The sequence below is a fragment of the Rhineura floridana genome, chromosome 4 (genome assembly GCF_030035675.1).
Source record: "Rhineura floridana isolate rRhiFlo1 chromosome 4, rRhiFlo1.hap2, whole genome shotgun sequence".
Classification (NCBI taxonomy): Eukaryota; Metazoa; Chordata; class Lepidosauria; order Squamata; family Rhineuridae; genus Rhineura; species Rhineura floridana.
In genome coordinates, this window is record NC_084483.1 from 33444539 (window position 1) to 33461156 (window position 16618).

General features: G+C 42.1%; 1 protein-coding gene across 7 annotated transcripts in view; it reads right to left on the minus strand.

Annotated features, from left to right (window-relative positions):
* The window catches only part of LPIN1 (lipin 1), a 143463-nt gene that overhangs the window by 73114 nt on the left and 53731 nt on the right, over nucleotides 1-16618 (minus strand). For 5 of the 7 annotated variants that reach the window (XM_061622754.1, XM_061622759.1, XM_061622757.1 and 2 more), the window contains exon 2: nucleotides 4199-4255. In XM_061622754.1, coding sequence (XP_061478738.1) covers nucleotides 4199-4255 — 57 coding nt within the window. Of the gene's footprint in view, nucleotides 1-1472; nucleotides 1578-4198; nucleotides 4256-11342; nucleotides 11384-16618 lie in introns of those variants that run through there. The other 2 variants (XM_061622758.1, XM_061622756.1) reach the window with 2 other exon arrangements.

Sequence of the window (16618 nt, forward strand, 5' to 3'; positions counted from 1 at the left end):
ACTCTGGATAGCTTTGAAGTCCCATCAGCCCCAGCCAACATGGACAGTGGACACGGATGATGGGAGTTGTCATCCAACAACATCTGGAGGGCCACAAGATCTGCATCCCTGGTATAAGCAGTAGGCAGGACTGGCACCCTTCACATAGCTCATAGGCATGAACACCAAGAAGATAATTCTCTGGCTCACAACTGCTACCACAACTTGCCACCATGACTTCTCAAGATTGACAACACATACACCTGCCTGTAGCCCATTCTAGAGAATTGAAAAAGGAAGCGCCAACAGCCAGACATCACATTAACAGTTATGCCAGTGTTACTATGCAACCACTCAATGCCTCCTTTTCCTGTTAGAACTTCATCCTGATTGGCCATGGTGTTTGGCAGCACTGATAATGAGGATTCCAAAAAATGATCCCACATGCAGGGAGATAGAGAATAACTATCTGGTGCTGGAATAAGGCTCAAGGATATCTGCGTTTTAAGATTCATGACAAAGTGGGGAGTCACAGGAACTTCATTGTCCAGGTTCCCCTTAAACAAAACTACTATCAGGATGATTGGTTAAGGGGACCAGAATATCTAAAATATTGTCTCGCCCCTTATATATCAAACAGATCATTGAGCTCTGCAGGAGAGGGGCTCCTGCAGATACCATCTTATAAGGATGTCCACTCTGTAAGAAGTAGGAATCAGACTTTGCACCGCAGGAGAGAGACTCCTGCAGGAGACCATCTCACCTAAAATATTGTCTCGCTCCTTATATACCCAACGGATCACTGTTCTCTGCCCAATAGGGGCTTCTGCAGACATCATTTCATCAGCATGTCCATACTGTGTGAAGTAGGAATCAGATTTTTTAGTGTGGTGGCACCTGTTCTTTGGAACTCCCTACTACTACACGTCAGGCAGGCATCATCTCTATTTAAATGGCTGTTTTTTAATCCCAGTCTGAATCTGCACTTTAAATATATATAATTATTTTTATAAATGAAATTGATTTATATGTTTTTGTTATTGATGTTATTACTGTGAATCATTTTGAGATGCTTCAGAGGAAGTGATTGATAACTGGAATTAAATACATAAGTGTGGCCATCTTTAGCAAGTGGTTACCTTATTTTTGTAAGGATGGCTGCTGAGTTAAATGCATCTAAAAATGTCTTTGATTAGGTACGAATACCTTTCTAATGGCCTCATCCCAGTTACACCCACCCAGAAGGGGGAAAGTAATAATGATCACAATGTGTATGTGGCAGCTGCAATTCTGTCTATAGTGTATCAGAGGGGCAGCTCCTTTCCAGCAAAGTTGCTCTTCAGACAAATATCTTCATTCCATTATTTGCACTGCACCCAACCCTGCCCTTTTTTATTTAGTTAAAAGACTTGCTGACTGCATCAAAGAGGGAAAAGGGAAGCTTAACTAGGAGACCTTGAGTGTATATAGGGCTGGTTCACACGGTGACTTACTGTGAGATTGGTGCTACTTGCATCCCCGTTTAATTTGCAGGGTTCACATGACATTGCAGGCAATCAGCAGCTATCACAGTCTTCCTATATCAACCCAAACCAGTTCTAATGCGAAAAGGAAAGGAAAAACCGTCTCAGCTTTGCTGTGCTCCTCTGTGTAGGCGCTTTGCCTCAATTTTTTTTTAGTGGGCGGGCTCTCTTATGCCCCATCACCAACTCCCTCTCTCTCTGCTGTTTACAAAAGCTGCGGCAGCTGCTGCCTACTTTGCCTTTCACTCACTCCCCCTCTCTATTCAGTTTCACCCCACTCTCTCCTGGCTGCCAGGAGAGGTGTGCAATTGACAAAAAACAATTAAACTGACAAAAACCGTCCCCTTCTCCATTACCAATATCCATACTCCAGAGGGAGTAAACATATAAATGTAGGGGTGGGGCCACAAGGAAACAGCAATACTAAACATTTCCAGAGGAATGCCTGCTTGTGTGAAAAGGAAAACAGCAGATTTGAAGGTAGGAAGTGTGAACTTTGCAAATCTACCACAATGACAAAAACTGCAACTTTACTGCAAAGTCCAGCTCCCGTGTGAATGAGCCCTCTGTCAGGCAAAGCCTTCCCCATACACTTCAAAAGCCTTTATAATTGCCTCTTTTCCCAGGGATTATTTTCCCAGTATAAGAAAATGCTTCCTGGTCCTGTTAAGCCTACTTAGGAGCATCAAAGCCATTATTTAGATTTCAAAGTACAGTACAACTACAAAAAAAATGCAGCTTGATTTTACGCCTGTTTACTCAGAGGTTTTCCACTGTATTCAGTGCGGTTAACTCCCCACTGGAAAAAGGTGCATAGGATTACATCCAAAAACATTTTCTTGCATCTGATGAAGTGGACTGTAGTCCACAAAAGCTTATGTTACAATAAATGTGTTGTCTTCAAGGTCCCACAAGACTGTTGTTTTTGCTACAACACAAGGGCATCTCTTCCATCTAATCATTCTCATCATTGTAGCTGATACACACAATATTAGAAGTATAAAAAATCAGAATCCATTCTAAATTTGATGAATTAGAACAGGTGTGGGGAACCTGTGGCCCTCCAGATGTTGCTGAATGACAACTTCCATCATCCCTGGCCATTGGCAATGCTTGCTGGGGCTGATCAGAGTTGACGTTCAGTTACATCTGGAGGGCCAAAGTTCCCTATCCCTGCATTATGATGTATTTGTCCCTGCCCCTTTAATTTTGGTCTGTTTCCTGGGCCCAGGAAAATAATGTTGAATAGTTACACACCCTCCTGCTTATCTTTCCTGTTTAGATTGCAGACTTTATCTCACGTCGGGGATCATAATATCTAGTACCTCTGACTTGATATTGACTGCCCCCAAAATGAGACAATTTACCTAATATATTCTGATGACCTATTCCAATCATCTGCTATGCAGATTTGATCTGTGGGTGATATCCAATGTCACTCATCCTCAAAATCGACCCATTTACATCCACAAACTTAAGTACGTTGATTTCAATGGGTCTGTTCTGAGTATCACTTAACTGAATATCTTCCATTGTCAAAATATACAGGGACATGATCCAATTCACCAACTGTACATAGAAAGGTAGTTCCTCTTGGTGTCACTTTGAGTTACATACATTATTGTAAGATGTGGGTCATATGATTTATAATGATGGCTTTAAGCTTCCTGTGTAAATTTGCTTGCAGATGAACCCATCACAACACTTATCCAGAGTTCAAAAGATATAGGCTGTTAGTTACTTATAATTAGGGATGGGGGAGAAATTTGATTTAGTTCAAAGAGAACCTACCTAAATTCACACTTTCTGAAACAATATGCAAGCCAAAATATAGCCAGACTCCAATATTTGCACATCTCCAAATTCTGAAATGCAGTTCTCCAGCTAAGTCATGTGTACAAAAATGCATATACTAAAGTGTGCATAAAATTGCACATATTAGAAAAAAAACTTACACAAATATTTTATGCTAGGGAAACTTGCTATGCAAAAATGTGTATATTAGGTAAAATTGCATACAAATGTATTTATTATAACTTCTCTCTAAAATGCTGATGAATTTGCATGGGGACTTTTAAAAAAAAAACAAAATTGCATGTGGAAATATGAAGAACTGAATTTAAGACTCAGAAAATGAGAAACCAAAATTGATAGATTTGCCAATGCCTACTTATAACCACCCTTTGAACTAGGTTCAGTATTTGCTGCCATGCAGTAGCAACGCTGTCCCTCCCAAAGTAGGTGAATCTTTTCCAGCTGTGCTTTAGCACGAGCACTGGAACATCAGAGCACGTTTCTACTATTTCATCTCTGATAGGCTTCAATTATGGCATGTGACTGAATATCTGTGGTTGGATATAAGCTAGTCAGCCCATACAGGAACATGAGGTGAGACAGATGAATCTTAAATACAGAGGGTTGCAATGTTTTTGGCTCATAGCTTCTCATCTGCAAATTCTAATCTCCCTGATTTACAAATTCTCATTTCCCTTGTTTATGAATGTGAGATGGTGACATCTGAGGCAAAAGCCCTATAATGTTTTGTGGGGAGTCTGCAAACTCTAGATCTGCTGAGCGTGGTACAGCTCACAGGATTACCATAAAACAAAAGGCATCACAATGCCCACAGATGCATTCTTTCAGAAGATCAGCCACTGAAATAAATGCAAATTTTTAATAAACAAAAAAACACTCACGTTCAGGTTACGAGTCCAGACATTTCGGATCCAGCCTGGATCTTTCATCAATGGAATCTAAAAGCAAGTAGAAATCATAATCACTCATCACGCGTCATTCAGATGGATTGTTGCTCCCATCTGTGAACATCTTATGGAGTCTCCCAGCTTGACTTAAACATGCACAGACACATGCTCCCTCTCTGAAATTTGCTGTAAATGTTTACCTCTGCTGTGCAGTAGTTTCTCAGGTGTCTGCTACAGCTGTAAAACCCCTGTTAGCCACACAAGGTTGAAAACACTGGGTTGCATCCAATGGTGGCTTTGTGCCACGGAGAGTAGTTCCACACGTGTAAGACAGAATATCCTATTTCTGCCAGTTTGCCCCTACCAACTGCAATTCCCCATGTCCCCCAAAACCTGCTCCTGAAATTGGGGGAGCCTCCAGAACAGTAAGAGATATGGCACAGAGGACTGCAAAAGAGGAACTGGTGGAAACCATGTGCCTTCCCTTATGCAGGAGTGCTTTCTAGTAGCATAACACCACTACTGGATAATAAGCCCATTACATTTATTCCCAAATGGAGAGGGTTTTTCCCCCATGAACCCAGGGTAACATCAAACATGTACACTGTATAGTGCAGGAAACACAAAGATGGTCATCTTGAAATATATTGCTCTGGATTATTCCCACTGGCTTCATTTGGGTCTATTTCATTATAACATATTTGAGAACTGCAACCATGCATTCAGATCTTACGCATATTTAAGAACATCATAAAAGCTAAAGGTCCATCTGGTCCGGCAACCTGTTCTTACAGTGGCCTACCAGATGCCTACAGGAAGCCCGCAAGCAGGACCTGAACATGACAGAATCCTCCCCACTGCGATTACCAGCAATTGTTATCCAGAGGCATATTAGTGGAGGTAGTACACAGCCATCATGAATCTCCTTATCCTCCATGAATTTGTCTAATCCCCTTTTAAAGCCATCCAAATTGTTGGCCATCGCTACATCTTGTGTTTGTGAATTCCATTGTTTTCAATAAGTGCTGTGCAAAGAAGTATTCCTCTTGTTCTGTCTTGAATCTTTCAACATTCAGCTTCATTGGATGGCCCCCGAGTTCTAGTATTGCGTTAGAGGGAGAAAAGCTTTTCTTGATCTACTTTCTCCACACCATGCATAATGTTATACACCTTTATCATAGCTCACTTACTCCCTTTTTCCAAATTAAAAAGTCCAAAATGCTGCAACATTTCCTCGTAGGGGAGTCGCTCCATGTCCACCCCCTTGATCATTTTGATTGCCCTTTTCTCCATCTGCATTCAGGAATAAGCCCCAATTGTTCAGTAAATTATTCCCAAATAAGCAAACATGGGATTGCAGCTGCATGTACGCTTCTCCAGAAATAAGTTCCATTAAAAACATAGGGATACGACTGGACTGCTCAACTCAATAAAGGTCCACAAATACACACTTCAGTCATCCATTACCTACGGATACTGATCCACAAAGAATATTTGCACTTGCACGTTTGGATTGGTATCCTTTTTATTTTAATAATTAGGTGAAGAATTGTATTTATTTCTTAGACAACCTTGTGACAGAGATAGGAACCAAATTCCTTAATAAAACTCCTAACAGGTATGGGATTCAGTTGCCTCCAAGAGATTTCAAAACAGGTTCAACTTCAGCTGGACATACTTCAAGGAAAGGATTGCAGACACAACCTTTGTTCACACAAGACATTACAAAGCACCTTTAAACCTTTATGATGCTATTTGTATCATAGGAGAATGATGCAGAAAACACAACGGATGGTATCCAATGCCGCATGCACGAATGTTCACTCCCTCAGTAAGACTTCCTCTCCTCTGCTCTCCCTGCATGCATGCCCTCAAAATCTGCTCCAGAAGGTCCTCTAACCATCTACAGCAGATTTTTAAAAGTGCAAGGGAGGGGGCTGGAGGGGAAAGTTCTACTGCACAAGCAGACGTCTGCTGTGCTAGGAACAGCAACATTGCAGATGACCCAAAGAGCACTTCCAAGGATGATAGCTCTCCTGCTATCATGGAGAATGATGGTCTCGGGGAAGGAGAGCACCCAGCTGAGGAAGAGGGAAATGATCCCTTAGAAGGGACCCATTCCTTGGGGGATGAGCAGCTATCGTCTCATGCCGAGGATATATCTCCAGGGGGTGGAGGGATCCTTGTAGTGGGTGATTCGATCATTAGGAATATAGACAGTGGTGTGTGTGATGGGCATGTAGATTGCAAGGTGATTTGCCTGCCTGGTGTGAAGGTTGCGGATATCGCCCGTCGTTTAGATAGCTTGGTAGACAGTGCTGGGGAGGAGTCAGTGGTTGTGGTGCACGTTGGCACCGATGACATGGGGAAATGCAGCCGTGAGGTCCTGGAAGCAAAATTTAGGTTGCTAGGTAGGATGCTGAAAGCCAGGACCTCCAAGGTGGCTTTCTCTGAAATGCTACTGGTTCCAAGCGCAGGACCAGCCAGACAGGCAAAGCTTTGTAGTCTCAATGTGTGGATGAGACGATGGTGTCGGGAGGAGGGCTTTGGATTTGTTAGGCACTGGGGAACATTTTGGGACAAGCCGGGCCTGTACAAAAGGGATGGGCTCCACTTGAACCAGAATGGAACCAGACTGCTGGCACTTAAAATTAAAAAGGTGGCAGAGCAGCTTTTAAACTGACTGAGGGGGGAAACCCGACAGGAGCTAAGGAAGGTCCGGTTCGGAATAAACCTCCCCCCTGGGATAAAGACCCAAGAAATGATGAAATTTTAAAAGGGGTAGGCCTAGAAATAGGCATTGTGAGAGCAGGGGCACAGGATATAAATTCAGAAGAGCAAAATTACCACAGGCCAAACCACAAGTGCCAAAGACACTTGAAGAGAGACACTGCTTACAAGTGCCTGTATGCTAATGCTAGGAGCCTCCGAACCAAGATGGAAGAACTGGAGTGCTTGGTCTTAGAGGAGAGCATTGATATAGCGAGCATAACGGAGACCTGGTGGAATGGAGAAAACCAGTGGGATACGGTTATCCCTGGATATAAACTATATCGGAAGGACAGGGAAAGACGTATTGGTGGCGGAGTCGCTCTGTATGTGAAAGAAGGCATTGAATCCAGCAAGCTAGAAACCCCAAAAGAGGCAGACTCCTCCACAGAATCATTGTGGGTGGTGATACCATGCCCCAGGAGGGATTTAATACTGGGAACGATCTATCGTCCCCCTGATCAAAATGCTCAGGGAGACCTGGAGATGAGATATGAAACTGAGGAAGCTTCCAAACTAGGAAATGTGGTAGTAATGGGTGACTTCAGCTACCCGGACATAGACTGGCCGCATATGTGTTCCATTCACGACAAAGAAGCAAAATTTCTAGATATTCTAAATGACTACGCCCTAGACCAGTTGGTCATGGAACCGACCAGAGGGACGGCAACCCTGGACTTAATCCTCAGTGGGGACTGGGACCTGGTGCGAGATGTAAGTGTTGTCAAACCAATTGGGAGCAGTGACCATAGTGCTATTAAATTAAACATACATGTAAATGACCAATTGCCAAGAAAATCCAACACAGTCACATTTGACTTCAAAAGAGGAAACTTCACAAAAATGAGGGGATTGGTAAAAAGAAAGATGAAAAACAAAGTCCAGAGGGTCATGTCACTCGAAAATGCTTGGAAGTTGTTTAAAAACACTATATTAGAAGCTCAACTGGAGTGCATACCGCAGGTCAGAAAAGGTACCACCAGGGCCAAGAAGATGCCAGCATGGTTAACGAGCAAAGTCAAGGAAGCTCTTAGAGGCAAAAAGTCTTCCTTCAGAAAATGGAAGTCTTGTCCGAATGAAGAAAATGAAAACGAACACAAACTCTGGCAAAAGAAATGCAAGAAGATAATAAGGGATGCTGAAAAAATTTGAGGAGCACATTGCTAAGGACATAAAAACCAACAACAAAAAAGTCTATAAATACATTCAAAGCAGGAGACCATCTAGGGAGGCGATTGGACCCTTGGATGATAAGGGAGTCAAAGGTGTACTAAAGAACAATAAGGAGATTGCAGAGAAGCTAAATGAATTTTTTGCATCTGTCTTCACAGTGGAAGATATAGGGCAGATCCGTGAACCTGACCTAACATTTGCAGGAAGGGATTCTGAGGAACTGAGACAAATAGTGGTAACGAGAGAGGAAGTTCTAGGCTTAATGGACAATATAAAAACTGACAAATCATCAGGCCCGGATGGCATCCACCCAAGAGTTCTCAAAGAACTCAAATGTGAAATTGCTGATCTGCTAACTAAAATATGTAACTTGTCCCTTGGGTCCTCCTCCATGCCTGAGGACTGGAAAGTATTATTAAAGCTAGATTAACTAAGCACATAGAAGAACAAGCCTTGCTGAAGCAGAGCCAGCATGGCTTCTGCAAGGGGAAGTCCTGTCTCAGTAACCTATTAGAATTCTTTGAGAGTGTCAACAAGCATATAGATAGAGGTGATCCAGTGGACATAGTGTACTTAGACTTTCAAAAAGCTTTTGACAAGGTACCTCACCAAAGACTTCTGAGGAAGCTTAGCAGTCATGGAATAAGAGGAGAGGTCCTTTTGTGGATAAGGAATTGGTTAAGAAACAGAAAGGAGTAGGAATAAACGGACAGTTCTCCCAATGGAGGGCTGTAGAAAGTGGAGTCCCTCAAGGATCGGTATTGGGACTTGTACTTTTCAACTTGTTCATTAATGACCTAGAGTTAGGAGTGAGCAGTGAAGTGACCAAGTTTGCTGACAATACTAAATTGTTCAGGGTTGTTAAAACAAAAAGGGATTGCGAAGAGCTCCAAAAAGACCTCTCCAAACTGAGTGAATGGGCGGAAAAATGGCAAATGCAATTCAATATAAAGTGTAAAATTATGCATATTGGAGCAAAAAATCTGAATTTCACATATACGCTCATGGGGTCTGAACTGGCGGTGACCGACCAGGAGAGAGACCTTGGGGTTGTAGTGGACAGCACGATGAAAATGTCGACCCAGTGTGCGGCAGCTGTGAAAAAGGCAAATTCCATGCTAGCGATAATTAGGAAAGGTATTGAAAATAAAACAGCTGATATCATAATGCCATTGTATAAATCTATGGTGCGGCCGCATTTGGAATACTGTGTACAGTTCTGGTCGCCTCATCTCAAAAAGGATATTATAGAGTTGGAAAAGGTTCAGAAGAGGGCAACCAGAATGATCAAGGGGATGGAGCGACTCCCTTACGAGGAAAGGTTTGCAGCATTTGGGGCTTTTTAGTTTAGAGAAAAGGCGGGTCAGAGGAGACATGATAGAAGTCTATAAAATTATGCATGGCATTGAGAAAGTGGATAGAGAAAAGTTTTTCTCCTTCTCTCATAACACTAGAACACATGGACGGACATTCAAAGAAGCTGAATGTTAGAAGATTCAGGACAGACAAAAGGAAGTACTTCTTTACTCAGCGCATAGTTAAACTATGGAATTTGCTCCCACAAGACGCATTAATGGCCACCAGCTTGGATGGCTTTAAAAGAAGATTAGACAAATTCATGGAGGACAGGGCTATCAATGGCTACTAGCCATGATGGCTGTGCTCTGCCACCCTAGTCAGAGGCAGCATGCTTCTGGAAACCAGTTGCCGGAAGCCTCCGGAGGGGAGAGTGTTCTTGCACTCGGGTCCTGCTTGCGGGCTTCCCCGAGGCACCTGGTTGGCCACTGTGAGAACAGGATGCTGGACTAGATGGGTCACTGGCCTGATCCAGCAGGCTCTTATGTTCTTATGTTCCAGACTGTCACTATTTTGGGGTGAGATTCAGTCACATATCAGCTAATTCAAGTTCTGCTATTAAAGTTGATTTTGGAGTTCTTGCACAACAAATCTGCTTCTCCCAAAAAAAGTCTGACTTTTTGCAGTTAGAAAAGTGATGGGGAAATGAACTGGAAGTTGTTGGATAACAAGTGCGTGGTGCAATATCATGTAACCTCGTCACAAACAAATCAGAATGAATGCCCATTAAATAGCCAGTGTAATATAACCTCCCAGCAAACAAATCCAGCTGAATGCTCAATAAATAGGACATCTGAAAGCGATCAGTGAGTCTTGTGGCACTTTAAAAAAAATACATATTTTGACATTAGCATTCATGGACTAGAGCCCATTTCATTCAGAACATTTATAACATAATACAAATGTGTTCATTTTAAGGTGGTGTTGTTCACTGCAACTGACTCATATGCTGTTAACATGTCAGTCTGTTATTAGAACTATCGAATTGCTAATGCAAAAGAGAATGAGGAAGATGAATCAAACATACATTCTAGTCATTACTGGTTTTACACTCAGATTGCAGACCTTTGTATGTGATTCTGCCATTAAAGATATTCAGACTATTAGTTCAAAGCATATCCCATCTCCTCTCATACCTTGCAAAATGGCCCACCATCCCAGTTCATGGGCCATATGTAATAGATTGGCACATAAGGGTGCTTGAAGAGGTTGTCACTTTGCTTCTCCCCCCTTTTACTTTTTTAAAAAAACTGTTGTTATATATATAGCACTGCAGAAAAAGGAAAACACTCTGCCTGCAGGGACTAGTCTTAAGGCAAATTCTGCAGAAATCCCTTGTCAGTTCCACCAAAACACTGTAGTGAGAAAGAGATAAGTTGCAATACTGAATAAGTCCATTAATTATATAAAAAAAGTAAAATTCATAATAAAGTCTGAAGATTCACTGGTAGGGTGTGCATGTTTCTGTCAGCTCAGGTGTTGCTAAAACTGAGGAGAGTCTCCGAACTTTGAACCAGTCCCTTTCATCTCCAGATCCTTTGTTTGCAAGCTGAATATTGGTGTTGCGTTTGCAACATGTCATCATCAATTGAGGCAGGCAGGCAGGGAGGGAGGGAGTGGGGGAGATAACAGTCTCGTCAGTGATGTCACAGGCACTATCCAAACGGATGATGATGAAACTTGCACGGCCACATTCCACACAGGGCTCCATACTGCAATCACCCAGCCAGTTGGGGGAAGATCATATTTCCCCCAACTATATATTTTAGTTAAAATGCCAGAAAATTGTGGCTTTTTACTCTGGCCTTTGACACCTGAGACGTATATATTTAGGACTCACCCTGTTTTTTCGTGATCTTGTGATGTTAAGTTGTTTTTAATTGTTTTTAATGATGTATGTTGAACTGTAGTAAACCATCCTGGGACCTTAGGGTTAAAGGCAGGTAAATTATTATTATTATTATTATTATTATTATTATTATTATTATTATTATTATTATTATTATTATTATCCTGAAACAGAAGGACTGCGTAAAGGAACCACAGGCCACAAATCCATTTCTTCCTTTAAAAAACAAATATCTGAAGTGTTTGGCTTGAATCATCAGATGTTAACTAGATTTATGAAAGGAATGCTTCTGTTTCCCTCCTTCCCCTTTCAGCTCCCTGAAAAGTTTCTCTGTAGGGTCAGGGCCCCCTTCTAAACATCCTGAATGGATGTGGGTGGCTGCTGAAGGAGGAGGAAATTGCCCCAAATCAGGCTTGGATCTTAACATAAGTTAACTCCATTTGCAGCCAGCAACCCCCTCAAAAGCCTTTCTGTATGGTCGAGGGACCCTTCTAAACAATTAAGATGGCACACTGAAGGGGGGCAGAACTAACAAAAATCAGGCTTGAATCCTAGGCGGTTTAACAACACAGTTCACAGAAGGAGAGCTTCCCATCTCCTTCTCTGCCCATACTCCCATCCAATATTGTTCAGGAAGGTCCCCTGACACTCCAGAAAGCTTTTTGGGGTATGCAGGTAGCTGCAGGGGAAGGAAGAGACTGGAAGGTGTCCTTCCACAAACTTAAATTTACTTATCTTAAGATCTAAGCCAATGTCTGCAAAGGACCTCCCCCTCCACTTGCCCCTATATGGGTGGGTGAGACATTTGTTTCAGTTTGCATTTCAAGCTGAATCTATCAAATTCACACTTTCTGAAACAACATGAGAAACTGAAACACATCCATCCTTTGAAATTTGCAGGTAATCCAAATTTTGCAATGCAGTTCTCCAAATAAGCAATATTTGCAAAAATGCATATATGAGGGAAAGTATGCATAAGAATTAATATATTAGTGAAAATAACATAAGAACTTCCCAGATGAATCAGACTATAAAGGTCTGTCTAGTCCCACATGCTGTTTCAGACAGTGGCCCAACCAGATGCTCTCTCAGAAGATCACAACCAGTACATGAAGGCAACTAGTTACAACCCTTCTACAATCAGTCCATTCCACATCTGGTTCTCAGGTTCTATTCAACTAATGAATGATGGTATCTAATCCTGTTTGTTTGTTTATTTCAACAGCACCTAGCAACTTTTCAGGCATAGCCTTAGATTACAATCTAATTTCAGAGTGCCTCAGCAAATAAGAGCATCACGCTGAAATTAAACTGTTAATTCCAAAGAGCAGGTATTTGTGAAGGCTACAAAGCTAAGGGAGCTTACCTACCCTTTTGATCAGTAGTGAGATTAGATAGGTGCAAACATTAACTGTGCAGAATTATATGGGTTGAATCCAGATCTAGTTATGCTTACAGTAGATCCATTTATTTCAGTGAGTCTACTCTTGATATGTTTAAATCTGGATCCAACCTCTTAGGTGCTTTAGGGTAGAGATGGAGAACTTGTGGCCCTCCAGAGATTGCTGAACTCCCATGATCCCTAGCCATTGGTCATGCTCGCTGGATTTATGGGAATTGGAGCCCAACAACATCTTGAAGGTCACAAGTTCCTCATCTCTGTTCTAGCGTGAGGGCGTGGCAAGCATCTTGTTTCACGTGTCAATGAAATCTAATAAAATCATTGCCATCATCAGTAACAACACAAATTTCTGCAGAGGTTTCCTGTGTGTGATTGCACATACTGTTTTTTTAAACATCTGTCTGAGTTAGCTATTAATCCTGTATTCTAGATAAGAGGATTGAGGAACTATGGTGTTAAATGGCTTGCTCAATATTGCACAGGAAGTAATTTGTTCTGAACATCTTTCAATTAACAGCCCCTGCTTTCATCGTAAGGTCATGCAAGATAATGATAATAATAATGGCTTGAGACATCAGGGAGCCATTGGACAGAACTACCAATACTGCCTCTGATGAAACTATATAAAATAAATATTAGGCGAGAACACTAACAACTTGCGGAGACTTAAATGCCAGTGGGTCCAATGGATTCAGGCAAACAGAGAATTTTCCAGCCCACTGATTTCAACAGAAGACTTTAAATGCTCATGCATAACTCCCAATAAAATCAACAAGGTCTTAAAAATGCTTAATTTTTGCTGAAATAATGCCCATTATTTAGTTCAAACAAAAAGCAAAAGCGAAGTTGCCCTCTTGATGTGAGATAGACCACAAGAGTAAAAGTATCACAACCCGCCTGGAAATTACTATGGCTTCCTTTTTTCTTTTGCCTGTGATTTACATTTTATTCAAAATATTTATAGAAAATGGATGAGCAATTTTCTGTAATTATGTCTCACAGACATACACTAATTTATATTTCCATGTTCTTTGCCTGAACAGCTTTGTTGACATTGGTGACAGAGGTACCTTCAGAAAGCTGGGGGGGGGTTGATCAGGGAGAGAGCTTCCGAAGTGTTCCCCCTTCTCTTAGGAACTGCTTAAGAGAATACAGTAGTTCCCACATAAACTTAATATGGGCTCCACATAATTAAGAGGTGTCAGGCCTGTGCTGGCTACATCCCCTGCCCTCTACACATTGAGGGAAGGTCTGAAGGGGGAGTCAGCTGTACTCTTCAAGAGTCCTCCATAAGATTAGGAGCCCAGACCACATGCGGCTCCTTATTACGTGAAGGAATTTTGTTCTTTATAGGGCACTTTTCAGAGTTAAACCTTCCCAGGGTAGCACATTCAACATATTAAAATATCACATTTCATTATAACATTACAATCCAGAAAACCACAATCTGAAAATATTGAGAGATCTTCATTTAATGCACAGAGCTTGAGATGGAGCCAGTTGAGCCAGGCAAAATGTAGGGGACAGGTTCAGCATCACAGCCATGAAACCCTCTAATCACATTGAGCCTCTTTCTTTTTTTATTTAGCAACATTTATAGACCATTTAATAACACATCTTCCAAGCGGTGTGCATAAAAGTTAACATACCTAAACAATTATCAGTAAAGCTCAGCTACCATCAACAAATGTTAAAAATTAGTATGCATAACTAAATTACATGTCTGGATAGACGTGCTGAAATATAAAAGGTCTTAGCAAGAATCTAAAACGGTATAGCGAGGGAGCCTGCCTAAGGAGTTACAAAGTATAAGTGCTGCCACACAGTGAAAGACAACTCATGGCAAATGCGGAACAAACTTTATATGCTACTTGTAAAACGGCAAGTTCAAGGAATAACGTGTGAAGATAATTGTCATGACTTTCTTGACAAGTTGTGCCCGTTCCTTGACTTGCCAGACTTGACTACGGTGACACATGCCTTAGTTACATCCCGATTAGATTACTGTAACGTGCTCTACATGGGGCTGCCCTTGAAGACTGCTCGGAAACTTAAATTGGTACAAAGTGCTGCTGCCAGAATGTTAACTGGAGCTGGGTTCCGAGAACATACAACTCCTTTGTTGTACCAGCTCCACTGGCTGCCGATTTGTTTCCGGGCACAATTCAAGGTGCTGGTTTTGACCTATAAAGCCTTATACGGCCTAGGTCCAGGCTATCTGTTAGATCGTGTCTCCCTCTATGAGCCGATACGGACTCTAAGATCATCGGGTGAGACTTTACTCACTATTCCATCTTTTCCGCAAGTTCTTCTTGCGAAAACACAGAATAGGGCCTTTTCGATGGCTACCCCCAGATTGTGGAACTCCCTCCCCAGTGAGGTTCGATTGGCCCCTTCGCTTTTGTCCTTTCGTGCCCAGGTGAAGACTGTTTTATTTAGATGAGCCTTTAACTGAAATTGGCAAATATTTTTAATCAAATCATTCTAAATGTTTTTATTTGTATGGTTATTGTTGTAATTGTTATGGTTCTTAATTGTAAGCCGCCCCGAGTCCTTTGGAAGTAGGGCGGGGTATAAATATTATAAATAAATAAATAATTTCTAGGAATAAGATGAAAACGGGGGGTGGGGATGTTATGCCAAAGCCTTCAGAAGCGGCCATAAGTCCCATCACCCCTTCCCCCGCCTTACTTCTTTTGTTTTTTTTGGGGGGGGGGGAAGGGTATAATCTTTTGAAAGCCCTGGGGGGAAAAGGTAAAGGTGTTCATCTGTGGTGGAGGGGATTTAAATTTAAAGTTTAACAAGACTTTGTTCTATAATCAACTAAATGCATTTAAGAAACTTTCACTGGTGTATCATGCACACCTATTCCTTCCCCCTGTCTCCCACATGGCCCCCAACAAGTTTGTTTGCTGAGGCATTTATGTGCTTTCTGACTGTACTTTTACTGTGAAAAGCCCTCCAGCCAACCTACAAACAACATCAAACCGTGCAGTATCAAAATGTAAAACATCAATAAAACAGCCAGAGCAGATGAAGGAGAAGATAAAACAGATCAGAAAGCCACATAAAACGATCTTAACTACCATTAAGACAGACTCCAACTGGTGCCTGTAAGAAAGTGATAATGACATCAGGCAACTGGTTCTGTAACTGGGCTTCTACCAATGAGGGAGGAAGAGAAGGCCTCACAGGACAATCTCAAGTGATGAGCAGGTTCAGAAGGGAGAAAGTGGTCTAACAACACACATAAAGATATGCTTAAAAGCATAAGATAGGCACTCAGCTCCATGAATTGGATGGCAAACGTTTGAAATGGGGAGCCTCCCAGATTCGTGAAGGCTTCCGACACATTTCATCTTCTTCAGGTGAGGCTGTCAATGTGCTGAACCGGTGCCTGGCTGCGGCAATGGACAGGATGAGGGCTAATAAACTGAGGCTCAGTCCAGACAAGACTGAGATGCTATAGTGGGTGGTTTTTCTGACCAGATGGTGGATGTCCAACCTGTTCTGGATGGGGTTGCACTCCCCCTGAAGGAGCAGGTTCGTAGCTTGGGGATTCTCCTAGAACCATCTCTGTCACTTGAGGCTCAGGTAGCCTCGGTGGCATGGAGTGCCTTCTACCAACTTCGGTTGGTGGCCCAACTACGTCCCTATCTGGACAGGGATAACCTGGCTTCAGTTGTCCATGCTCTGGTAACCTCCAAATTAGATTACTACAATGCACTCTATGTGGAGCTGCCTTTGAAGACGGTTCAGAAACTGCAGCTTGTGCAAAATGCAGCGGCCAGATTGGTAACAGGGACCAGATGGTCCAAACATATAAAACCGATTCTGGCCTGCTTGCATTGGCTGCCTGTACGTT